This window comes from Spodoptera frugiperda, chromosome 7, assembly GCF_023101765.2.
Source record: "Spodoptera frugiperda isolate SF20-4 chromosome 7, AGI-APGP_CSIRO_Sfru_2.0, whole genome shotgun sequence".
NCBI classification, from domain to species: domain Eukaryota; kingdom Metazoa; phylum Arthropoda; class Insecta; order Lepidoptera; family Noctuidae; genus Spodoptera; species Spodoptera frugiperda.
The window spans coordinates 3681020-3705468 of record NC_064218.1 but is presented as its reverse complement, the minus strand read 5'-3'; the positions used below and the strand labels follow the sequence as shown (position 1 = coordinate 3705468).

The following is a 24449-nucleotide window of genomic DNA, read 5'->3' as shown; positions in this document are numbered from 1 at the left end:
AAATTTCTTTAGGTGACAAGCCATTCTAGCACTTATAATAACGCGTATAAGATATAGGAGGTCGCGTAGGTTCTAGCACTTGCAGCTAGACTTGAAAGACGGGTACCTATTACCTATATAATGCATTTTTATTGGACAGTAGATGGTGACACGGACTAATAGTACTATTAGTATGAGTTTGCTTTACACTCTCTCGCTCTGATTGGCCGGCTCGAATAAACCAACTAATCAGAGTACCGAACGCACTCGTTTCGATTTCGGTAAAAGTAAAGTAAACTCCTAAGGGTACAGGGCGACCTAATAATCCATGGGTGTTCAAGACATGCATTGCCGTACTCTGGAAGGGGGAAAAGGTGAAGCATCGATACCCTAACAAGCCGAAACACACCGCAAGCATTGTTTCTATAATACAGCTATGTATATCTTTCAAATATATAGGGTGACGAAAGTTGTTTGTAATCATGAGTATAATCCGTGTTTAAATATCGTTCACTAATTACCAGTCACCCTATATAAACTAAGGCAGACATAAAAGGATGAAGATAGAAATTTAAAAAGTGACGGAAATCGAAAGTAGCTGCTATATTGATTTATAATAATTTTAAGTAGTCAGATTTTCCATTAAACTATTTTGACGTGTAAAATAATTCGGTATTTTGCGACGATGAATCAGTTATCCTAGTAATCCGAGAGTTACGTGTTGATAAATAATTAGTATGAGTTTGCTTCAAGTTTTACGTTTGATGAATCAGCGCTCTGATTGACCGGTAGAATAATCCAACCAATCAGAGCACCAAACGTAATCCCATTACTTTGATAAGGACTCATACTAGATGAGTAATTAATAAATAGTTACGCGCAATAGAGCAAGCAAACTAACATCTATGACTCACCTCATGATCTGGCCCCGGTTTCGATGCCAACCTCGCTTCTGTCAGCTGATTCTTCAAAGCCCTGTAGCAATACCATGCCAATTAAAAAAACATTACAGTAATAACATAAATGTTATCAGTGCTGCCATCTAGGAAATGCAGCTAGTACTGAGTAGTAACTAGAGCTCGAAATAGCGTTTCAAGTAAGATGTATAATGGCGATATTTAAATTTTTTATTTCTAGTATAATTGTCATTATTGTAATAAGGGTGATTTTTGTACTTCAAGGGTTTCTATTAAAGATATTACATCGATTAGATGATCGATAGATTAGACCCTTAAACATCATCATATCATCCACAATCATCTATAGCTGAACATAGACCTTTCCCAATGACATCCAGATCGGATCGGATCGGTCCAGATCGGAAGCAGTAAATAAGGCATAGGTTTATGTTTGAACATAATACAAAGTAAATTATGTTCACAATATTACAACAATAACTTACATGTACAGTTCTTCAGCCTGTCGGGCTTGTTTCTCCCTGCGCCGGAGCAGTTCAGCGCAGTGCTGCAGTGTGGCGATAGTGGCGCCACATGTTGCTCGGAATGAGGCGCTCGTTGCACGCACCTCGCCCACGTGCAGGTTTAGGTCGTTACCTGATAATGAAGAATAATAATAATTTAAAAAGATAAATATTAAAATAATTATATTAAGGATGGTTTAAATAGAAAACTGTATTGATTATTAAAAACGCAATAAAATATCCTACTAAACTAGCAGTGGACGAAAAATAAATAAATATTGGGGTCTCCGGGGTTGGTCTACTAAGAGGTGGACTAGGTGTAGATGTTGGCCACGGCGGAGGTTTTAGTGAGGTATAAATTCTGCACTCCTTAGTTTATTCCCCTTAAAAGCCTTTTGAAGGCTTCTTTACATCTATATAAATTAACGGTCTTACAGCTACCAATGAATACTAAAAAATCAGAAAAGTAGTTCATTCAAACTGGGAAGACCCCTAACTTTTATACTACAGGACTTCCCCATACCTAACGTAGTTATTGAATGCAAAACTAGATCAATTGAGTAATACTAGGCACTTATTTGAATTATTCACTAAACCACAAGTTTTATTGAATAATAACTTTATTATTTCCTTAAAATATAAGTCATGAGAAAGGTATGTGCATACTCCTATGTGTATGTAATAGGAATGATGACGTATTATTTTGTCGTATAAGAAAACAATGCTTACATAAAACAAATCAAAGTTTAGGGATGGGTAACTACGTAATTTTTTTATTAAAAACGCACACCCAAAAATTTCACACAAGTGACGTCACGCGATATGTCAAATCAATATACTGTCGAAAGTAAAAATAAAAATACGTGTGTTTTAAAATAATCTACCAGACAGACATTAAAATACAAATTAGTCATCTACCTTATTATGTATGTAGGGAGTATTTACAACATATTGTCTACATAAGATAGTATGTAGATATCGGAATCACTGGGACCTCTGATAGAGACTAGGCAGCAATGTCCTCTTTATTAAAATCAACCCTTTTAAACTACGATCTCCAACCCGTCTGCCAAACGCGGAGATTATGGAAACTTCTCTTTTAAGGAGTTACCTTGTCACTTTATTTAAAACAGGACACTGATACATATTTAAAGACAGATATACAAAAAATGGCCAGCACATGAACCAATTAAGTATCAGACATTCAATTCAATTTATAGGCTATTCATACAATCTGGAATGACCTTGTGTAATGTTTCAGCACAAAATGATGTCATAATATGGTGTGAAACTGTACATTAATTTAGAGCCAACATACATCTGTGACAAGAGATATTAAATAATTAAGAGGAATGTGATATAACATGTGTCTGTGTTAGTGTGTGTGTTTAAGTGCTGGGATGTGGGATAATGATTTTAAAATATAATAATATTTATGGTAATGCGGAAATTAAAGAGATTATTTAAAATATTGTATTCTAATTTAAGCTAACTTTTTATCCGGTTATGTTATAATAATTTTTGTTTGTTTTGAAATTAATGTAGCTGTAGTAAATTATCTACAGTTCAAATGTCATTCAATGTTGTATGAACTTTAGAATTTCAATTATAATAATCAAAAAATAGTCTACAAAGTATTTGTTACACTCCCACTCTAAAACTGGTGGCCCAATTTTAATGAACTTTGGCACAGAGATAGACTTCACTAATGGAGTCAAGTGACGATCACTCTCTCGTTAAATGCTAAATTAACATATTATATCTCCAGAAAAAAGGTATTGTTTTTAAAAAGGTCGGCAATACACTTTCTTTCTTTCTTTTTTTCTTTCTTTCGCGTTGTAGGTACATGGGCAGTGCTGATCGCTTACCATCAGGTATTACTCATCGTTAGCCCCACTCCCATAAAAAAAACAATAGAAAAAAACAAACCATCAGCCAATTTAACAGCATCAATAGCTTCAGAGGCATCATCGTTGATCTGTGGGTAAGCCGCGACGCACATGTCGAAGTACTGTTGCAGTTGGATAGCCTGCTTCGAAAGGAGCTCGTTGTACGTGTCCAGTTCCGCAATCTTCTCGGCGAGACGACGAGTTGTGCGGCCTGGAGACAATGTGAGATAGTTGTTCTTAATACCAGGATTCCCAACATAGGCCTTAATCTAGCCTCAATATAGGCCTTTCTCTCAAAAGAAGGTATACAATACAAAATCTAGGCGTGTTTTACGGTTAGAAATTTTTTTATAGATTTCTTAATGCTGTACTCAAAGTCATTTAATGGTTACTTAACCCAGTCCTTAGCAATTGTTTTCAGAACAATATCGTTGCTTAGGAGTAGTTTAAATAATCATTAAATGTCTGTGAGCGCGGCAGTTAGAAGCTGAAGAAGATACACATTTGACAAATAGTCAGGTACCATTGACATATAAACTTCAGTGTTTCAGTGTTTTCATAGTTATATCTACTGTAAATCCTGGCTTACAGGATGTGCAGTGGTTTTGGGACGATGTGATGGGCTTATCCTAATAAAAAATAATGACGGTTTACTCTTATTCTTATTCCAATATCGATGTTGTTAATATATTTTATATTGCATAAACTTACTCCCTTTATTGCCAATACTAAATGTGTCACTAAACTCCAATTAAACGAGGTAGGTAATAACAAAGCAAGAAATTATTATTAAACAATCTAAATTAAATAATAATAAATACACTGACGAAGATCTATTTCTGACCGGAATTCGTAATATTCTCAAACCGATAATAGTAATTTACGTCACGCATACTAAAACGGATTTATTGCCTACAAGTTAAAATAATTATTTCTGACCGTTTTCCGTATTTCAAAATAACTACAAAGACATATAGGAAATAGACATATAATTTGTTAACAACATTTGAATTTAGACCTTAACATGATGTGTTAAAATCCAGTTTTCCTTGGTATCAAAATTCAAAGGAAATTTGTGACGATTAGCTTGTAATAGTTCGATGCGAGGAAAGCGTCAACAATAACAGGATATTATAACTATAATAATTTATATATAATAGTTATAGTTATGGAGTTCCTTGCTTGTTCTTCTCCATTCGAAGCTACACTTTGGAACGACCACCTAGCTTCACGACAGACAATTAAATTTGACGTCTCAATAGTACCTAAGAATTAATTAAGATAAATGCTTTGACTTTGACTTTATGTAATTACATAACCAATGAACAGAAATAAACGCATTTTATCAATTCGTTATTAAAGACGCGCATCTGCTTTTCTCTACCTACATATTATCCAAACAACATCTTCACTAAACAACAACCATCTCATAAAAAAAAACTAAAGAAAAACAAAGACTAACAAAAAGTGAAAACTATTAGCCTCAAGAGGTCGATTTTATTTTATTTTTCCTTACCACATACCTCCGAAACTGGTTACAAGGCAGTTGTAAAGAGTTTCTATATATAACTAAGTGTTTAAGGTTCATTATTGTTTAACTTTAAACATTTTATTATCCTACGCTTCAATGCACTATAAATCCAATTCTACAAAACACAAGCCTCGCTAACAGAGATAATGGATCTGAAATTAATACTCTATCAACTATCTCATTTTCATTAATATGAATCTTTTTCTTTCCAAATATATAACACACAAAACAAAAATTATGTGGGAAAAATCGGTTCAATTTGTGTTCTCGGCCCAATAGTTCGTGTTCCTGTTTGTTATGATCATGAGAAAAATAGGTATCATTCCTCTTGGTCACCAATGATGCATTAAGAAAAAGAGTCTACAAAAAAAATCCTTTATAAAACGGGTATTATGATATCGGCATTTCCAACCCACTCCGAGAAGCATCAGAGGTCAGTCTCACAAAAAGTCCATTGTGTCATAATTTTTCAAAGATAATACAGACTTTAGACTTATAGCTACCAAAATGAATATTCTTTTACATAATCTAAACTTAAACTGTAGCTAAGAAGGCCAAAACTAGCTATATTTGCATTTCATAATAAATTAACTACTCCCGTGCAGTTTCACCTGCTCTACTCAGCTCTTATTGATCGCAGCGTGATGTTTTAACCTATAACCCTCCTCGATAAATGGTCTATCCATGACAAAAATATTTTTCCAAATCAGACCAGTAGTTCCGGAGATTAGCGCGTTCAAATAAACTCTTCAGCTTTATATCTAGGTATTATTAATTATTAATTCAGATGTAGATAATAACTTAATGAAGTAGAATTAATTACACGAAGGCTCAAAGCACATCACGACACGGTGTTTCCATAATTATATGTAAATCACAACATCGTCTTGGAATGAAGCAGACAGTGGAAACTATAGTGCTCATTCATCTGTACAGTCTGCAAGAGTTGTCAAGTCGGGTAAAAGACTAACCACCATACCTAGAGTCATTTAATGATTACTTCACCCAGTCCTTAGCAATCGTTTTCGATACAAAATCGTTACTAAGGAATAGTTTTAGTTATCATTAAATGCCTCTGAGTGCGGCAGTAAATCATATTTATGTCAAAATACTATCTCTAGTAAGTAAATCTACAGATAGATAGGTTATTGAAACTGGCCGTAAATGAGTGCGGCATTAAATCATATTGACTTTTATGTTTTGTGTGGTTGAACTAACTAATACCTAGCTAAGGAAAAACTAAACCAGTTGGGGTTTTTTTTTTATTGTCCGCTGCTGTGTTAATCCTTTACATACTTTTCAAGCTTATAAGTTATAAGTCATCTAGTCATGGAAGTTTTTCATATAAACAGTCTAGGTCTAGGTGAGGTATTAATGTAAAATGATATACCATGAGAGCCAGTTGACTGCAAGGAAGTAACAGAACCATGTCTCCGCAAGCCGCCTCCGTTAGAACTGCTGTCTGAGCTGGTCCCATATCCTGATTCCACCTGAGAAGAGAAGTTTAAAAATGTTACTAATCGGAAACTTATTGCTTTACCATTTATTTCATCATTAATTACCTATAATCGTTTTAAATATTAATAGAGAGAAAATTGATTTTGAAAAAATGTTGTTACATTATATTTCCTGTTTGTCTGAATGATAAATATTGAGTCTACCACAACTACTTAGTTACTGAGCTACTACAGCATAACAAGGAAAGTCTAAATACCTAAACAAACATTTCTTTATACTCTAAAAACTGGATTATCATATTAAACCAAAAAACAAAAATAAAAACTAAACATGAGCATATATCTATCTCACTCTTACACTTGAAAATCGTTATAAAATTGTGCACAGAGCTGTTGGCATTTATGTCACTTTAAAAGGATTTCAACCAAGGTCAACAGTTTTATATTGATAAAGGCTGAATCCTTGTGTAATCTTATCATTGCATGGGCTTCACACAAAAGGGAGGGGGGGAGATAGCAAGAACTCAATTGTATGTTTATCGAGGGTTATAAAATGTATTGACGTTTAATGTACAGTGCTCACAACTTACTTGATCTGTTGGTACTCTTGCTATTCTTATTGTGATGTTGTTTTTGTCTTTACTATTAACATTACTGTCCACCTAAACAGACAAGATGGCATTATAACTCCACACATTCATGCTGGTTTATCACTGCCAAAATCTAAGTCAAATTGTCGTGCAATCAACTCATGCCATGCTTAGTCACAAAAAGGGGAATGTACGAGCCAATGTTATCACAAAATCAATACTTTTTAGAACAATTGATGTTAGTACAATCATAAAATAACTTATTGAATATTATCAGCTCTTATCAGTTAGTAAACTGATAGTTTAGAGTACTTTAGAGCATTTGAAATCAGGTGATATATTGTTAAGATCAATGCTTAAAGAATGAGTCACCTTAATACTGTTAAGAGATAATAGTTTTATTTACATTGTGACAGGTAGGTTTTTTCTAGAACAATTTCCGACAACACTCCAAGTAATAAATTAATTAGTATATTAGTCATAATATCAACCTTGAATGTCTTGTTTTACATAGTAATTAGAATATTGATGAATTTGTTAGTAATCTTTTAATAAACAGACAAAAACATAAAGATAATGTGTAGGCTAGACCAATAGATATTTATATAATATTACTATGTTATAAAATTGTAAGTGTATAATGATTTTTTTAATGTACTTTGAAGGAACTGAACTGTTTATTTATTTAATAGAAAAGCGGCAATATCTTTTATCTTTCTAAAATCGTATTCTAAACGATAGCTATGAAGTAATGAACATAATAATGTTATTTTTGAGTATTTCAAATATCATACAATGATAAGTCAAAGGCAGTGAACATGTCAAATCGTAATTTATTAAGATTAATCATCAGTCCAGTACTGAGTACAAAATAATAGTAATCTTCAGCATTATCAGAAAAACAATAAATTCCTCGAGATAATACTGTAATCTCTTTTTACTAAAGTTTATCAATGTCAAATGTATTCTGAATATTACATTTATACTTTTTGCAGTATATTATATAATTTTGTTTAAGCCACAGACTAGTATTAAAAAATATGTGTATGACACTATCCCTACTTATATTATAAATGTGAAACTGTGTTTGTTTGTTTGTTTATAGGAAATAAAGAGTGCTCCATCTCCTTATAAATCAACTAAACCTCAATAAGGAGCCTAGACTACATATTTTTCTTTTATCATGAGGGCAAAACCTAAATCGATTTTTTTTTAGTATAGTATATAATGTGTATTATGTATGGCAATTGTTTGAACATGTAATGTGTGATATTATTAGCACTTGGACATTTGATAACAAGACACATGTAAACAAACATATAAAACATGCTAACTATACTGATCAAAATGTTATTGACAGCGAACATTGAATTTTTATTATACATAGATACCGTGTCATCTTAAAATATAGATTTAAATTATATTTAGAGTTTGTGACCCGATTGTCTCTGCATTTTAATTGACATTCAAGGTAATCAAGTTTATTAAGATAATGGTGATTGAGTCGTCGGAATAGCAATGTCAAAGTAGCACTTATCTTTACTTTAAGTCAGTTAGTTTAGTTATTAGGTAAACTGTATTGTTGCAGTAAATTGCAAGCACTTGAAACAAGTAGTGTTATTGACATATATCAGTAATGTATGAGTGAGACAGATATATACTTATGTACCTACTCATCATATCAAACATCCACCTACCACCAACAAGTAGAAAAGTTTTAAATTACTGTAATAATCAGATTTATTTGTACTCACTTTGAATGATTCCAAAACATCAATCCACTGCTGTTTTTCCTCGGGACTAGTCGCTCTCAAGTACCAGACACAATCATTTACAGACACATCGAATCTGCAGTCATCAAATTCATGAGGCTGAAAAATAAATAGCCAAGGTCGAATATCTGAATATTAGATCACATGCTAAGTCTGTTTGTTCTAAAGCGCTAGCCGTAGCGACAAAAAAAGTCGAGACGCAACAAGGACAAATTAATCTTTTTATTGGACTTTGCCGATAAAACAAGAACGCATAATCACCTTGACTTTGGCTTTCTTCAGGCATAAGGCACCACGGCATCCAAGATTACTCTCCAATTCACTCTTGTAGTACGATAAAGTAGAATCCTTCAAAACAATAAACCTGTCCTGCCAACCGTGAATGTAATTTGTCCATTTACTCAAGTATCCGCGAAGTTCTGGATTTCCGCCATCCTCCAGATCCGAGTTATCGCTCACTGTTATATTTTCCTCAATCATGTTGCAAATGTTAAGAATTAATATTTACATTAAATTCTAGACAAACTAAACAAAACGAAAAATAATAATTATCAAAAACTCGTTACATGGGAAGATACACAGCGAAAATTGTTGCTGTTTTTGACGTTTGACTTCCAGTGTCACAGATGATAAAGTATTTTGATAGAAACATAATCATAGAATAAAAAAAGAAAGGTCATTTTACATCATGTGACGATAATTACCTACCTTTTTTTAAATTGACCTAAATTTTTATAATTTTGAGTCGTTACACTTCTTACTCAAAAAATCAGATGAAGTTCACTCATTACAGTACAAAAATTGTAATTGAAAGTAACTGTAAATATTCATGAACAGCGAAATTAGAACCTTTAATAAATAGACAAATTAACTTCGTCTTTTGGACAAATTTCACGAAGTGTCAGAAAGCTACCGTATTTCTTATTTTCATAGAATTATTTTTGAAAACATTTAATACAGCTATATTTTTATTCTTGTAAATTCATGAAACCAATTTTTGAACGTTTCCCAATTTGACATTACAGTGCTTGCCAAGTGCCACTATTTCCGGAAACAATGTTCTTTTGCGTATTGATTTTAGTCGTATTGGAATCTGATTGGTGGAAATACATAAACCGCCAAAACTACGCCTCAGCGGCCAATAGTAAGTCGCTATTCTACAAATAACTCACCATATCCGTTCAAGATGGCCGACAAAACTATGCCTATTTTTGTTCCATCAGAAAAACCTTTGAAAGTAGTAAAGTGGAAAGTTAAACAAGGTGTTTTTGTGTCACAAGGTCAAATATTATTTTTATACAACGATTCATCAGGCAACGGTACAGATCTGAAGAAATATAAAGCCACACGCGCTGGTACTATCTCGTCGATCAAGGTGAAGGAAGGAGACATTGCAGAGCCTGGGTAAGTGACGTCATACTATAAATGCGGTATAAAATAATATTAATCAAAGCATTTGTTTAATTATTACACAAAACGCTAATATTCTGCCATAGCAAACATGATTATGATTACTCTTTTTTGAAGTGCAGTTGCATTATGTTTGCGCGGTAAATATAACTGCACGTAAAACTTCCCGCCTAAAATATAACCTCTAAAACAAACAATTTACTTTTAAATATTGAATTATATGTTAACGTATCAGTAAAGTTATTCTGTGTATTTAAAAAAAGAGGCTGTAATATTTTTTTAATCTGGTAGGGTACTATTTATTTATTTATTCAAAACACAAAAACTGTGTTACGAGTTTATTGTTTAGAAATTCACTTTCATTCAACATGTAAAATAAACACTAAACTTTATCTTTGCAACTATTTCATTGAACCTGTTATACATGTTTCAGGACGGCTGTAGCAGAGTTAGAAGAATGTCGCCATCCTACTGTGATGAAGGAGATGTGTGCGGAGTGTGGTGCCGACCTCCGCACAGACGAGGTGACCAACAGAGACGTCGCCGTCGTACCTATGGTGCACTCAGTACCTGAACTCAAGGTAAGGAAAAGCCAGCCAAAGAATAATGTAGAGTTTAAGTAAATATAAGTTACCTAGCTAGGGTAGGTTCAAAAAACCAATTTGATTCTGCTTCCACAACACTGGACAACTTTATGATGTTAGTCCTTATTTGAATCTTAATCTTATAAGACAGATAAGTGTCTGTTGACTGATGTACCATATCAATGTTTATTTATTTTTATTGGATTTTCGATACAAGTTCTAATGTGAATTCTAGTTAGAACTCCACTATAAATCCAGATAGAAAAATAACAAGTCCTTCTGAAGACTTTCTTTTGTTGAGCTTTAAAAGATAGACAGATACGAGGGCTACATTATTTTATATTATCATATTAATGTGAATAAAATCTTATAGAAATAGAAAATAAATCAGTTTTCATATATTATTTGCAGGTGTCTGAAGAATTGGCACAAAAATTGGGCCGTGAAGATGCTGAACGCCTTTTAAAGGACAGAAAGCTAGTATTACTGGTGGATCTAGATCAAACACTAGTTCATACAACTAATGACAATATACCACCTAATTTAAAGGTAAATTAAATAGATTATTTATTAATAACAGAAGTATTCGATAAGAAAGCTGTTATAATATATATTTTCTGTTTTGCAGGGAGTCTTACACTTCTTTCTGCGCAGTCCTGGATGCCCTGGCCGTTGGTGCCACACGCGCCTACGACCTCGCACTAAAGAGTTCCTAGAATCTGCTTCCAAGAACTATGAACTTCACGTCTGCACATTTGGGGCCCGCCAATACGCACACGCCGTTGCAGACTTACTTGACCCTGAGAAAAAGTATTTTTCTCATAGAATTCTTTCTAGAGATGAGTGTTTTGATGCTAGAACAAAAGCAGCTAATTTGAAGTGAGTCAATATTCTACCTGGACTAAAAACCTCCTTTATGTGTGAGAGAAGTATAAATTAATTAATGTTTATTATTTTTCAGAGCATTATTCCCATGTGGTGATAATATGGTTTGCATTATTGACGACCGTGAAGACGTATGGCGACACGCAAGTAATCTGATTCACGTTAGGCCATACTCATTCTTTCAATCAACGGGAGATATCAATGCACCACCACCACCAGGTAAGAAATAAATTTTATGTATTTAGTAAATAAATCTAACAAATTGAGACAGTTAAACTAATAACTGTATGTTAATCTTGCAGTTGATGAAAAGCCGAAAGATAAACAGCTAGCTAGTGGTAAAAACGGTGCGCAACTTAACCAAATGCCTACTCTGGATGCTGAACCTGAACAAAAAGATACCTCAAAACAGAAAGAAACTAAGGATGATAGTGATAATGGTAAAATTGTGTCTAAAGAGGCAAAGAGTTCTAGTTCAGAGGAGAAAGAAAGTGAAGAGGCTGATCAAGAGAGTGATGAGAGGATAGCACAAGAACAGGCTGAACCGAAATGGGTGGAAACCTCTGATGGACAGATTGAAGTTGAGGATCCAGATGACTACTTAATCTACTTAGATGATATACTTAAAAGAATACATAAGTAAGTAATAATATAACTTGATTCTAACAGAATCTTACCTTCACCTTCCAAGGCCTAAATCTGTAGCCAGTATGCAGAAGTGCACAGTTTCATTGATGCACATATGTTTTACCAGTAACATAGGCCGAGGGCAATAATAATTGCCCAACCAGAGACCCCATGCGTGGCACTAAGACTTACGACGACTTCTCAATCAACAAAGCAGTATATCAAATATTTATATTGTATTACCCCTTTTTCCAGGCATTTTTATGACTATTATGACAAAATGGGCAAGAATCAAATTCCTGACTTAAAATCAATAATCCCAGAAGTGAAAAGTGAAGTATTAGCAGGCACAAGTCTCGTTTTTAGTGGCTTAGTGCCGACACACCAACGATTGGAGACCTCAAGGGCGTATCAAGTAGCAAGAAGTTTAGGAGCTGAAGTTACCCAAGATTATTCAGATAAGACGACACATCTAGTTGCCGTTAGAGCAGGTAAATTGTCATTTATTAAGGACCTAACTTTAATTGAGTAAAGTGTTTAGTTAGTACAGAATTCTTACCTAGATTTTTTTTTATAGGAACAGCAAAAGTTAATGCGAGTCGGCGTATGGGCGAAGGCAAGAACAAATTACATGTAGTGACACCAGAATGGCTGTGGAGCTGTGCTGAGCGATGGGAACGAGTTGATGAAAGATTATACCCTTTACAAAGAGGAGGACAGGTAGTGTTTCATACTTTGATGATAATATATTTGTAATAATAATTTTACCAACTTAGAAAATGTACAGTCCATCTTATGTAAACTAGACATAAAGTGAGATAAAATCAAAATAAACTAGGAAATCTTTTATAGAATTTAGATCAGTACTTGAACAATTATGTGACTTATTCACAGAGCAGTTCTCGTCGACCGCCGGCACACTGCAGCAGTCCACCCCCCGCGCCCGCTCCCGTAGCCGCGATGCGCAAGCGCACGCCGTCCGGACGGTTCATGGATACCATCAACCCACTACTGTCCTTCTCAAGCGATGATATTGCAGACATGGATAGAGAAGTAAGTTACCTTCAAATATATCAACATTGGTAGATCACCTATTAGTAAGCAATCGTCGCCGCTCGTGTGGACCTGCAACACTGGTCAGGCAGTATTTCACTGCAGCCCATGGTTGGCAGGCCACAACTGTGCGCTTCTCGCGCAACTTTCTGCCTCGCACAGCAAAACTGTGGAATGAGCTATCGTCGGCGGTATTTCCGAACCGATACGACCTTCAAACCTTCAAGAAAAGAGCATACTCCTTTTTAAAAAGGCCGGCAACGCACCTGTTACTCCTCTGGTGTTGCGGGTGTCCATGGGCGGCGCTGATCGCTTACCATCAGGTGACTCGTATGCTCGTTTGCCTCCTATTCCATAAAAAAAAACCAGATAAGCGCTGTGGACACCTCACTGAAGGCACGAATTACAATGTGACCATTGTTACATGCTAGTTTTCAGTGAGATATCACTCCAATCAAGCTCTCCTACTTGTTCTATCACCGCATTATCTTCAATCTTCATTTATGTATTATATAATGTTCACAGGTGGAAGATATATTCAATGAATCAGATGAAAGTTCTTCAGATGAAGAGAAACCAAGAGATGATGACCTGGATGACGAAGAGAATCCCCCTGAAGATAGATTGATGTCTGCTAGTGCAGAAAATAGCATGCAAGATAGCTTACAAGAAAGGTAAATGAAAAAAAAAAATTGTTCCTTGTAAAATAATTAAAATTTTACAATTATGTTCTGTAGTCAAATCTACTATTTACTTAGTTAAAACAGTGTAATATTAATAATACTTTGGTTTTTTGTTTCTAGATTACAACAAGAAGAAGCGACAAATGACTCGGAAATGGGTGAGCACACATCAATATTATTTTATTACTAGCAACTCCCACTAAGTTTTACACCACTACTCGGCTCCTATTTTTTATAACTACTGTTAACTGGATTATCGAATAAAACATATTTTTTCAAATCGGACCAATAATTTCAGAGATAAGTGCTTATAAACAAACAAACAAACAAATTCTTCAACTTTATAAAATAGTACAAGATATCTACAGATTCTTGTACACTTCAGACATTCTTCAGTAACTTCATAGCTTTAACATTGTTTTCAGATGATGAACCCAGACCCCGCAAAAGACCACGAAAGTCCCCACCATCTGATGATGAGCCACCAGATGACGATGACAGCTCCTGGAACCTCATGGGTGCGGCGCTGGAGAAGGAACTTCTGGCGCAGGACTGATGCCACCGTTACAAGCAATCTAAAAATTATGAGCCTACTATGGCTAAAAAAATAAAATTAATGCTCTTTTCTTTAGAACACCTTGTTTCATTTTCAAAATATTCTGCTAGTTAGGAGGTTATGTATAATTATAAATTATAATATTGTGGGTTACTATTAGATTTCATATTCTTTTCTGTGTTCAATGTTCATACATAGATTAGGTGATCAAGTCATCTTCACCACTACTGCCACCTATTTTAGGGAATAAAACCAACTAATCAAAAACATCCTATAAAAAAGCCCAGACCACATCAGTTTTTTCTACCATAAAAAGTTATGAGATCCATGTAATACCAAGTTGGTTATTTTATTTAGGGACCATCAGCTGTCTTAAGTTATTATGTACATTGTTATACATATATCCCAATTACTTTTATTTTATATTTTAAATAAAATAGCTTCACTTGCCCCAGATATTCAAAAAAACAAAATTGACAAATTACAAGGACCTATTTATTGTTGTAAATAAACAATAAAATTATGTTGAGTTATAGAAAAACAAACATACTAATTTGCTAACACTATTTTATTACTAAATAATTACACTATACAACTTTTACATAAATTAAATAGCATAGGGATCATTTTCATCAAAAACATGGAATTTGGTGTAAGTAGGCTTAGAGGTAAAATCTTTCTTTCCATCTTGCCAGCCTCTAGGTGGAGCCTTGTCATAGTTGAATGCAGAATCTAATTTTCCATAAATCTGTGCTTGTCTGTCCATGTCCTCCCTATACTGTTCTTTAGCCACCTTCTTGCCTGTGATAGGGTCAGTAATGTCACCGAATGGATAAACAACTTCTTTCACTTCATGAGTAATTAGTTTTGTAAGTTTTTGTGGTAGGGACTGTATGAGAACGATATCGCCAGTCTTGCAGATTTTTTGGGGATCATGGCAGTAGTAAAATTCATCTTTTCTGAAATACTGAAATTGTAAAATATAGGCATTAGTGAAAATAATAGACGGATTTGTTCTAGGTTATCTAATAATATAATATAAATAATAAATACAAACCATGAGTAGGTTCTCGTCTAGTTCTAACCTCTTCACTCTTATTTTTGCAGCATTTTGTTTTACAGTAGGTACGCATTGACCTAGAAGTAAAAATTTCCTAGCTGTCTCCGCTACATTACGGGCCATTTTTATTGCGTATTCTTTTTATCTTTGTCACATAAAATACAAAATATTTCAATTTTGATCTTGAGAATCTGAACTCAATTACTCAAACCAAAATCTGACAGAATGATACTTGACACTATTGACAGTTGACCTGTTTTTGGGGTTGCCAATAAAAATATCAGGTTTAATATAAATTCGTAATCACCAGCCATCGTGATCTCGAATAACATATTAGACAATAAAAAACACAAATAAAAGCTTAGATAATATACTGTATAAATATATTGTAATAAATTATATTTCAGTATTAACTATCTGACTGCATGGTTGGTGCGGTGGCTGGGCAACTGGCTGCCGCGCAACGGGTAGCGGGTTCGGATCCCACAAGCAACTCTTTGTGTGATCCACAAATTATTGTTTTGGGTCTGGATGTCATGTGCATGTAAACTTGTATGTTTATAAACGCACCCACGACACAGGAGAAAATCAAAATGTGGGGCAATGTTTAAAAAAATCACTATTACATACCCACTTGGCCTGGCTAAAACCACGGCTAAAAGGGACAAATTATACAAAAACCGTTTAAAATAGTAAATTTTTATTTATTGTACCATAATAGAGTTGGAGACACATTACAAATAATTAGTTTGATACAAACTCATGCCAATAATAAAAAGAACAAAAATCTACATTTGTTCATTAATTCTTAATGATAACTTTAGAATCATTAAACTGACTTCTAAAAAGCATACATCTTGCAGTACTTTTCAATATAATACTACAGTACAAGTTCCTTTGAACATTATATAAAAATTTAAAATGAATCATCACAATCTAGATACATAAGCCCAGCACCACATAAACAAATCATCATAATTTAAGCAGGCACTAATTTAGTAATTGGTTTCACAATGGTCATTAAAGCAGCCAATGAGGAAATAGCCCCAAGTACTCCTACAGTGCTCGGACTCAATTTCGTAACCCCTAATGCAGTGAGCGGAATGAACATGTCACAAGAATTCTTTAAAGTATCAATAAATACATCTTTATGGCAGCTCATCAACATATACATGTACTTAATGCTTTCATTCAAATCATACTTCACTGAAGAATTCAGAAGGTCTGTAGGTTTTATGAAAGTTGCCCGATGTAAATCCATGACATGGATAATTTCATAGATATCTCTGGCTAGGTTAGCAATGATTGAAATGAGCCAGAATTTGTTTGCTGTTCTGTTCCATTTCTCTGAATCTGTTTTGAGGAATCCACTTTTAGTCAGCCAAACTATATGGTCAGAGTAGAGGAACAGTGCATGCGCCAGTTTGCTTACTGTCAATGTAACTCTTAAGATGGGGTCTTCAATGTGCATACTGTTCAGTGCAGTATAGCAAATGTCTATGCATCTTCCAAGCCTTAAAACTGAAAAACAAAAATAAATAAATATTTAGATAAACATAGTATTCTTGTTTAGACAGTATTTTAAACAAAATTTTAGGAATACTTTCCTAATGACACAAAAATACCACATGTAAAGTATTCCTAATGACTATAGTAATTAATAAGTAATTGCTATTAATTATATAATCACTTACTTTAGTAATAATCAGCTAACTAATAGCTTTCAATTAAAACCAAAGACATCATAATTTAATAAAATTGTTAAAAATATACCATGAGTACAAAGTTTCAAAACTTTAAAGTTGTGAAGCGGTCCATAAAGTCAATGAAGTTGGTAAAAATTAATTCATATTGTTCAGTTTAGAATAAAATCAGCCAGTATTTCTTTTCTTACATGCATTAGGTACTAAATGTTATCATAAGATACATTTTATGCCTTTACTATAAATCCAGGGCAATAAATAATACCACAATATCAGCAGTTGGATACTTACTTTTTCTGAAAGAACTAAATGTTAGCTCTAGATTTTTTATTCTGTCCACGGAATACTTGTTTGCATTCCTTATTTCCAGCTGATGCCAGACTAGACGACTCGTGTACTGAATTAGCCTGAAAAAAAAAATTAAGAACATTTTAATGCCATAATATTAATAAGATTATAAAAAAAAAAATTATTATTTAGAGGGATAGCATAAAATTCCTTGCTTTTGTGTTCTAATTCTGTATAAATTTGTGACTGTAATATGATAGGAAAAAGCTACAAACCTGGCTAATTTGTCTCTCCCAGTGGTCTGGTTATTTACTTTTATTATTACGTCCATCCTGACGCGCTCGCGGCACTCGCGTGTGATTTAACTTGGACAAAATGGATATCAGTAGCAATAAAACTTATATTTTCTTTATCTGACGTATTTACACATTATCAGCGTGATACCGTTCATTGTTATTACATGAATATTAAGATATTGTAAGCACTAAGTACATAATAGTTATATGTTTACGTTTTAGAGCCGTCAGTTAGCCGTCAATATGAACCTTGAACTGTGCATGAATAAATACCACTTAATTAAAATATAACTACGATTTTATTATGTACTGCCTTGACCCAACTCGATTTAACTTTATCTAGAATTCACCGTTTCTTCCGTAAAGTAATTTTACTCGTATGTAGAAAGTAGTTTTATGTCAACAACAAGAGAGTGATTTTATGGTCAACAATAAACTCAAAATTAACCAACTTTCGTCATTGACTATCATACTCTATGTCATTGACAGATTGAACAGTGAACTGTTTATTTTCTGTTAAACATAACTCGGGGTCTTTCATAAAAAAAGGCTGCCAAACTGCCATTTAATTAATTATTCGTGATAAAGTAAAAACAATATTAAAATGGTTTATTTATTTGTACTTTCTAAGCCTTTATTATCTTCTTAAGTTTATTATAATATGAATTGTAATTTAAGTCGAATATCGTGCATAACGAAAATCCCTTGTATCCAAAGTAAAAATTAAAACCTACAAGTTTGTTAATGACTACTTTTATTGATTGAATGGAAATGGAATGAACGAAATCAACAACAAGTTTTTAACTTTGGTATTTTCCCTAATTAAAGGGTAATAAAATTAAATAAATAAGGGCTATCAATTTTTAAAGGGGATTTTATTATTATACCTAAAGAACTTGAATTTGCATTGTGTGATACTCAGTATAAGCATCTATTTTTATTCATTTATTTATGTATTTATAGATAGGCAGGCAGTTGAAACAACTGAAAACCCCCGCATCCTGTTAATTTTCACTAGTTCATTTCTTGCAGTTGACTTAATATTTGTCTAATCGATTTTAAATAAATTAAATTTAAGATAGCAGAAAAGCAGCTCTATTCTGAAGTATAAATGTTGAATTAAAAATTATATTTTTTTTTTAAATAAAGTATTTGCAAAATTTTCGATTATTAAACGTATTCCAAACCGTTCCCTAACATAGGTATCAATTAGACTCCGCAAATTTATTACTTACGAGACTACATATTTGTTAGTTTATTTAATTTTATATTTTAAAGTCGTAATAAAGGCTTTGCCTTCACATTTAGGGACAATAGTGTTCAGAAATTGGTAACACTGAAAATAAGGCGGCAACCAATGATGGTGGAAGCGTCGTCACAAGATTTTCGGCAGCCATATTGTTAATGGTATTTAATCATTCATTCATATTTCGTCGCGCGATGCGTACGTAAGTGACTCAGCCGTCGAAAATTTTAGTTACTTTTACCTTTTGTGTTAATATAATTAATTGAAAACTGTGATTATTGACTATTACTTTGTGCAGAGTGGAGTTGTACAGTGAACTGTGAGACAAGTTGCTTATTTCGTTGTGGTAAGACTAAAACACTATTGTGCGTTGCAGTGATTTATCTTCTGGAACAAAGCGACATTTTGAAGTGACGTGTAATGTTGTGCATTTCAGATAGTGGTTCGTCGAACTGAGCTTTCATGATTGGATTACCGCGTAGCGATAGAGATAGAGATCGAATAACGGTGAAAATTCGTAACATGAAGAGGAGTTCGTCCAGGGATAGTATGCCGCGATCGAAGAGAACACGCAGTAGTATAGGCAGGTATGACGACAGCTCCGACGAGCGCGTCACTCCTGAACGGGTGCGCCGTCGGGTCCGCTCGCCGAGCCCCCGGGGGCGTTATGTGTCGCCCCATCGCGATGACTATGTGAGGTCCCGTGACGTCAGAGAGGATTCCGTTCGACCCTATTACAAAGTTTTATGTGTCAGTGCTCTTCACCCAAAAGCTTCAGACGAAATCGTGAAAGATACTCTTTACAGAGAATATAAGAAGTTTGGAGACTTCAGCATTAAAATTTCCCACGAATTAGACGAGAGAGTTGCTTATGTGTGCTTCCGTAGTGCTGAAGATGCCAGAGATGCTAAACATGCGAAGCCAAGGATTATTTTATATGATAAAGTGGCTATTGTTGACCCTGTTTATGAACCAGTTCGCGCCGAATACAGAAGCCGACCAAGAAGCATAACACCACCTGATTATGAGCGACCTTATTCTTACGCTTGGTCTCCAGTGCCTGAAAGACGTAGACCTCCTCCAGATGATAGGGCCTATGGTATACCTCCAACTGTTCCTCCTCATCACAGAGATTTTCGGCCTCCCATGCATGAGTACCCTATGGCTGGGCCTCATGGTCCCCCAATGCATCACAGACCACCCATGCATCACCCACCACACCCTCATTACATGCCTCGCCCATACATGCCCCGCCCCCATCACCCACCTTTTGAGAAAATTGAGAATAAAAAAGACAAATTTCCCAATTACTTGCACCATGTCCAGCCAGAAGATGATCCATTGGCTACTAGAACTCTCTTTGCTGGTAACTTGGAGATAAACATTTCAGATGAAGAGCTACGGCGCATCTTTGGGCGCTATGGTATAGTGGAGGACATAGATATAAAACGCCCACCACCAGGTACTGGGAATGCTTTTGCATTTGTCCGCTATCAAACTTTGGACATGGCCCACAGGGCTAAAGTAGAACTTTCTGGCCAGTATATTGGCAAATTCCAATGTAAAATAGGATATGGCAAGGCAACTCCTACTACCCGTGTATGGGTAGGTGGACTAGGTCCTTGGACATCTGTTGCTCAGTTGGAGAGGGAATTTGATAGATTTGGAGCTATTAAAAAAATAGAATATGCTAAAGGAGAACCTCATGCTTACATTTTGTATGATTCAATTGATGCAGCCCAGGCTGCTGTAAAAGAGATGAGAGGTTTTCCACTAGGTGGTCCAGAAAGACGTTTGCGAATTGATTTTGCTGATGTTGGCACTGGAGGCCCTTACAGACCAAAGCCTTATGCACCACCTGTTGGTGAGGATGGTAGACCTGTAGAAGGTTATGAAGGATATGAAGGTTGGGAAGAAGGTTATGCTTATGGAACCCCTGGATACAGAGGCAGAGGTGGCCATCGAGGTCGAGGGCGCGGAATGTACCGAGGAGTTTATCATGGTTCAGGGGATTATCGTGAAGAAGAGTGGAGGCGTGCACCAGCCGATGCAGAATATGAAGGACGTGTTCGACGTTCCGGATCGCGGGAACCGGGCGTGGATCGCTCGCGGTCACGTACGCCACGGCGTCGGTCTCCCGACAGTGACTCGGATGGATCCCCACGTCGTAGTGGTGGAATGCTAGCATCGGCTCGTACTTTACCAGAAGTTGTACGCAAGGCCACTACTATATGGAATGGTGCACTGATCTTAAAGAATTCCTTATTCCCTACTAAGTTCCACTTGACTGATGGTGATTCTGAGATAATTGATAGTCTGATGAAAGATGAAGATGGCAAAAATCAGTTAAGAATCACACAAAGATTACGTTTGGATCAACCAAAGCTAGATGATGTTCAGAAACGCATTGCAACATCCAGTTCACATGCTATATTCTTGGGAGTGGCAGGGTCTACAGCTTCTGTTACAAATGAAGATGCAAGCATTCAGACTAGACCTATGAGGAACTTGGTCTCCTACTTAAAACAGAAAGAAGCAGCAGGTGTGATTTCCTTGCTTAACAAAGAAACAGAGGCAACAGGGGTGTTGTATTCCTTCCCACCTTGTGAATTCTCTACAGAACTTCTCAAGAGGACATGTCACAACCTTACTGAGGAAAGTCTAAAGGAAGATCATTTGGTGATAGTAGTAGTGAGGGGTGGGTCAGCCTAGTATGAACTTCTGAGCTCCCAAACTGGGCAGGTCACAACTTGACCAATGAGTTCAATGGGAGATCAGTAACAATGGCGGTGACGGGACACTAATACCTAATATGAACTCTACTAGATTTACACATTTTGAGTTTACATAACTAGACTAAGTTCTTTTTTAAAAATTTCTTGTCTTCAATCTTCATGTAACAATATGTATACTTGTGATGTGTAGTGATGTGAGGTGTTGTTAATCAAAATTGTGAGTTTCACATTACTTGTGCAAGTGCTGTGTTAGCCTTGTAGTGACAGCAATAATGTTGTTATTGCTAATAAATGTAGATACAACTATAGTTTTGCTAGTATTAGCAAATATTCATTTTGAACATTAAGTGTATATTTATTATGGACAAAGTTATAGTGTATTCTTTATTCAGTGTATGTTAGGTGATGTGTAGTGTAAGTGTGTGAACTTGCAAATAGAATATTTCATCTTATGATGTAGTTTTTTTAAACCTTGTGAGTTGTGCTCAGGCAAGTGCAGTTGTTGAAACTAGTGTTTAGTATGTGATGTTGAAATGTGGCCTCAGTGATAAAATGATCACTTGAGTGAAAATCATGACTTGAAAGTCACTGTTCAGTAACCAAGTGAAAATGCTTCAATCTAAATATAATTCAGTGAAGCCTAGTGTTTGTGTTGTGGTCTAAACAGACTGAACAATGACAATAAGTGTAGGTAGATATAGTGGTCCCTCAGAGGGCAGTTCCTCAGTGATATTGTCTCAAAATAGTGATCAGAAATAAGGTGAACAGTTAGGTATGCAACTTTACTTATGATTTCCACCATTTGGTAAGTATTTGCTGGGTATGGACACATTCCCTATGCTTTTCCTCCCTGCTCAATGTGATATTAACTAGTCATGCTAATGTAGTCATCATAAGAACTTTCATATCTCAATAAATTCTATACATTTAGGTACCAACCTACTAAGACTGAGTAGATAGATTAAAAACGAGGTAATGCAATTGCTAAGTTGTTCCATTCTCAATCATGTCATTTAGTAATTTCACTTACATTTGATATTAAAAATTGTTAGTTATCTATTCACATTATGAATCTTAATTGGGTCATTACAAATGTATATTTAAATGGATCATTATTATTTAAACTTGGTTTGTGTCATGTGTTAAGTGCCTAAACACAAATGATTGCTTTTGTCTTGTGGTCATTTAATAACCAGTAATATACTTTAAAAGGTAATAAATTCTATTGTTAAAATAGCTTTAATTATATTATTGATAATAATGAATAAGCTATTATGTAAGGAAACAATAGTAAATACTGTAAATAGATTCCAGTGGTGTTGAGTCATGTCTTCCAATGATAAAACAAAAGTGATTTGGAATGATTCATAATTAACATTCTTGTTGAATGGTAGAAGAATAACTTGAGGAATTTCTGATAGAGAAATACTTAAACTTGTTGGCATTCTTGTTTTGCACTTAAAATCTTAACCATTATGGTCCATTTAAATATATTTTTCTTGTCTTTATTTTTCTAAACAAATTACCTACGTACCAACTCCCTAACTAATATTATCGTTGAACATAGACTTGCAAATAAATTCACCATAAAAAGTTAGATTCCTCATTATACTTATTCATAATTATATTTCGACATGCTTCTATTGAACAGGATGGGTAAGATGAGACAAGGCTAAAAATATTAAACTTTCATTATCTTTCGCAAATGTGCTTGGGCCTGCTTACTTTTATGGGATCCATAACTAGTAAAAAGTTAGTATTGCATATCAAATGCAACCTACCTGCTCCAGCAAATAAAAGGTGTGATTATATGTTTGTCATTTAGTAGTTTTTTTACTTTTATCCATAATCATGTGTTATTATTATTTACCTTTTCTTGTCTCACCCATCTTAACATAAACAGTGGAAATTCCACATACATTTTAATTAGAATATAGGTAAATACGAGCTGCAATATGGCACATAGCTTTTTGGCAGAGATACCAGCTCGAGAGCAAATCCTGGAAGCAGCTTATTGTCTACATTAACTGCGTAAGTATTTTATTGTGAGAGTGGTAAGTAATTTTTTTCAAATTAAAAAGGAATATTTATATTTTTTTAGTAATTAATATATTTATTTAAGTGGGGAATATACTAATTTTGCTTCTTTGGGCTTGGAACCTGTTGTCAAAAAGCAGAACTCTTAGAAAGGGGCTCTGATTATGAAGCACCACCATTTTTGCATTATGAATCATGATCATGTTTGATATTAACATTCTTTGGTACGTACGTGATACAAGTTAAGTCTATACTAATAACACTGGAGCATATATGAAGCATTAATCAGAGTGTTTACTAACTAAACCGTTTGCGCCATTTTGGTTTTTATTTATAGGTCTAAAGGTCATCGACACGAAGATAAGTTCGCGAACAATAGCTATGTCGGTCATACATAACGGGTATTATTTGTCTTTACTGTGGCTGTGATTCAATAAACGTTGATTTTTTAAACTACTTGAGTCTGTTATTTTTACTGAACCTCATTATCATTACAATACCTTGCATTTTAGGAGCATTGACCTATGTAGGTATCTGTTCAAGCAATGATATTATCAAAATTTGATAATATTAGGTACCTATATAAGTCTATAACATTGATAACAAAGGTCTAGGTAGATACTAAAACCTACACCTGCAGAACGTTAC

The 24449-nt window shown here is 34.6% G+C and overlaps 6 protein-coding genes across 7 annotated transcripts in view; 2 read left to right on the top strand and 4 right to left on the bottom strand.

The window, feature by feature from the left end:
- LOC118266011 (ceramide transfer protein) overlaps positions 1 to 9271 on the bottom strand; it is a 45347-nt gene extending 36076 nt beyond the window's left edge. The window contains exons 1-7 of one of the 2 annotated variants that reach the window (XM_050695018.1): positions 8900 to 9271; positions 8621 to 8737; positions 6867 to 6938; positions 6210 to 6309; positions 3329 to 3499; positions 1382 to 1532; positions 894 to 954 (exon numbers count right to left, since the gene is read on the bottom strand). In XM_050695018.1, coding sequence (XP_050550975.1) covers positions 894 to 954; positions 1382 to 1532; positions 3329 to 3499; positions 6210 to 6309; positions 6867 to 6938; positions 8621 to 8737; positions 8900 to 9118 — 891 coding nt within the window. In that variant the 5' untranslated portion in view covers positions 9119 to 9271. The remainder of the gene's footprint in view (positions 1 to 893; positions 955 to 1381; positions 1533 to 3328; positions 3500 to 6209; positions 6310 to 6866; positions 6939 to 8620; positions 8738 to 8899) is intronic. The other variant, XM_050695019.1, reaches the window with a different exon arrangement.
- Positions 1 to 24449, bottom strand: part of LOC118266055 (sorting nexin-2) — a 482399-nt gene that overhangs the window by 390117 nt on the left and 67833 nt on the right. The window lies entirely within an intron of this gene.
- LOC118265705 (RNA polymerase II subunit A C-terminal domain phosphatase) lies at positions 9724 to 14514 on the top strand. The gene is made up of 12 exons (XM_035578781.2): positions 9724 to 10042; positions 10482 to 10629; positions 11044 to 11181; positions 11261 to 11511; positions 11594 to 11736; positions 11820 to 12156; positions 12400 to 12635; positions 12722 to 12864; positions 13039 to 13197; positions 13723 to 13871; positions 14001 to 14038; positions 14306 to 14514. The coding sequence occupies exons 1-12, from the start codon at positions 9825 to 9827 to the stop codon at positions 14434 to 14436; spliced, it is 2091 nt and encodes a 696-aa protein (XP_035434674.1). The 5' UTR covers positions 9724 to 9824; the 3' UTR covers positions 14437 to 14514.
- Positions 14986 to 15742, bottom strand: LOC118265704 (28S ribosomal protein S17, mitochondrial). Its single transcript, XM_035578780.2, has 2 exons — positions 15494 to 15742; positions 14986 to 15403 (listed from the first exon to the last, which is right to left on the bottom strand). Exons 1-2 carry the CDS (start codon positions 15617 to 15619, stop codon positions 15044 to 15046), a joined length of 486 nt encoding a protein of 161 aa, XP_035434673.2. The 5' UTR covers positions 15620 to 15742; the 3' UTR covers positions 14986 to 15043.
- On the bottom strand, positions 16180 to 18266 carry LOC118266012 (peroxisomal membrane protein 11B). The gene is made up of 3 exons (XM_035579348.2): positions 17763 to 18266; positions 17491 to 17606; positions 16180 to 17017 (listed from the first exon to the last, which is right to left on the bottom strand). Exons 1-3 carry the CDS (start codon positions 17816 to 17818, stop codon positions 16476 to 16478), a joined length of 714 nt encoding a protein of 237 aa, XP_035435241.2. The 5' UTR covers positions 17819 to 18266; the 3' UTR covers positions 16180 to 16475.
- LOC118265962 (RNA-binding protein spenito) lies at positions 19193 to 22216 on the top strand. Its single transcript, XM_035579276.2, has 2 exons — positions 19193 to 19375; positions 19466 to 22216. The coding sequence occupies exon 2, from the start codon at positions 19492 to 19494 to the stop codon at positions 21739 to 21741; it is 2250 nt and encodes a 749-aa protein (XP_035435169.1). The 5' UTR covers positions 19193 to 19375; positions 19466 to 19491; the 3' UTR covers positions 21742 to 22216.

Excerpts from the sequence above, each read along its gene's own strand:
- LOC118266012 (XM_035579348.2), bottom strand. The coding sequence starts at position 17,818 with ATGGACGTAATAATAAAAGTAAATAACCAGACCACTGGGAGAGACAAA. Across the intron at positions 17,607-17,762 it reads GGGAGAGACAAATTAGCCAG|GCTAATTCAGTACACGAGTC; the intron begins GTTTGTAGCTTT and ends TTTTTTTTTCAG. Across the intron at positions 17,018-17,490 it reads ATTTAGTTCTTTCAGAAAAA|TTTTAAGGCTTGGAAGATGC; the intron begins GTAAGTATCCAA and ends TTTGTTTTTCAG.
- LOC118265704 (XM_035578780.2), bottom strand. The coding sequence starts at position 15,619 with ATGGCCCGTAATGTAGCGGAGACAGCTAGGAAATTTTTACTTCTAGGT. Across the intron at positions 15,404-15,493 it reads TAGACGAGAACCTACTCATG|TATTTCAGAAAAGATGAATT; the intron begins GTTTGTATTTAT and ends TTACAATTTCAG.
- LOC118265962 (XM_035579276.2), top strand. The coding sequence starts at position 19,492 with ATGATTGGATTACCGCGTAGCGATAGAGATAGAGATCGAATAACGGTG.
- LOC118265705 (XM_035578781.2), top strand. The coding sequence starts at position 9,825 with ATGGCCGACAAAACTATGCCTATTTTTGTTCCATCAGAAAAACCTTTG. Across the intron at positions 12,636-12,721 it reads TCTAGTTGCCGTTAGAGCAG|GAACAGCAAAAGTTAATGCG; the intron begins GTAAATTGTCAT and ends TTTTTTTTATAG. Across the intron at positions 14,039-14,305 it reads GACAAATGACTCGGAAATGG|ATGATGAACCCAGACCCCGC; the intron begins GTGAGCACACAT and ends CATTGTTTTCAG.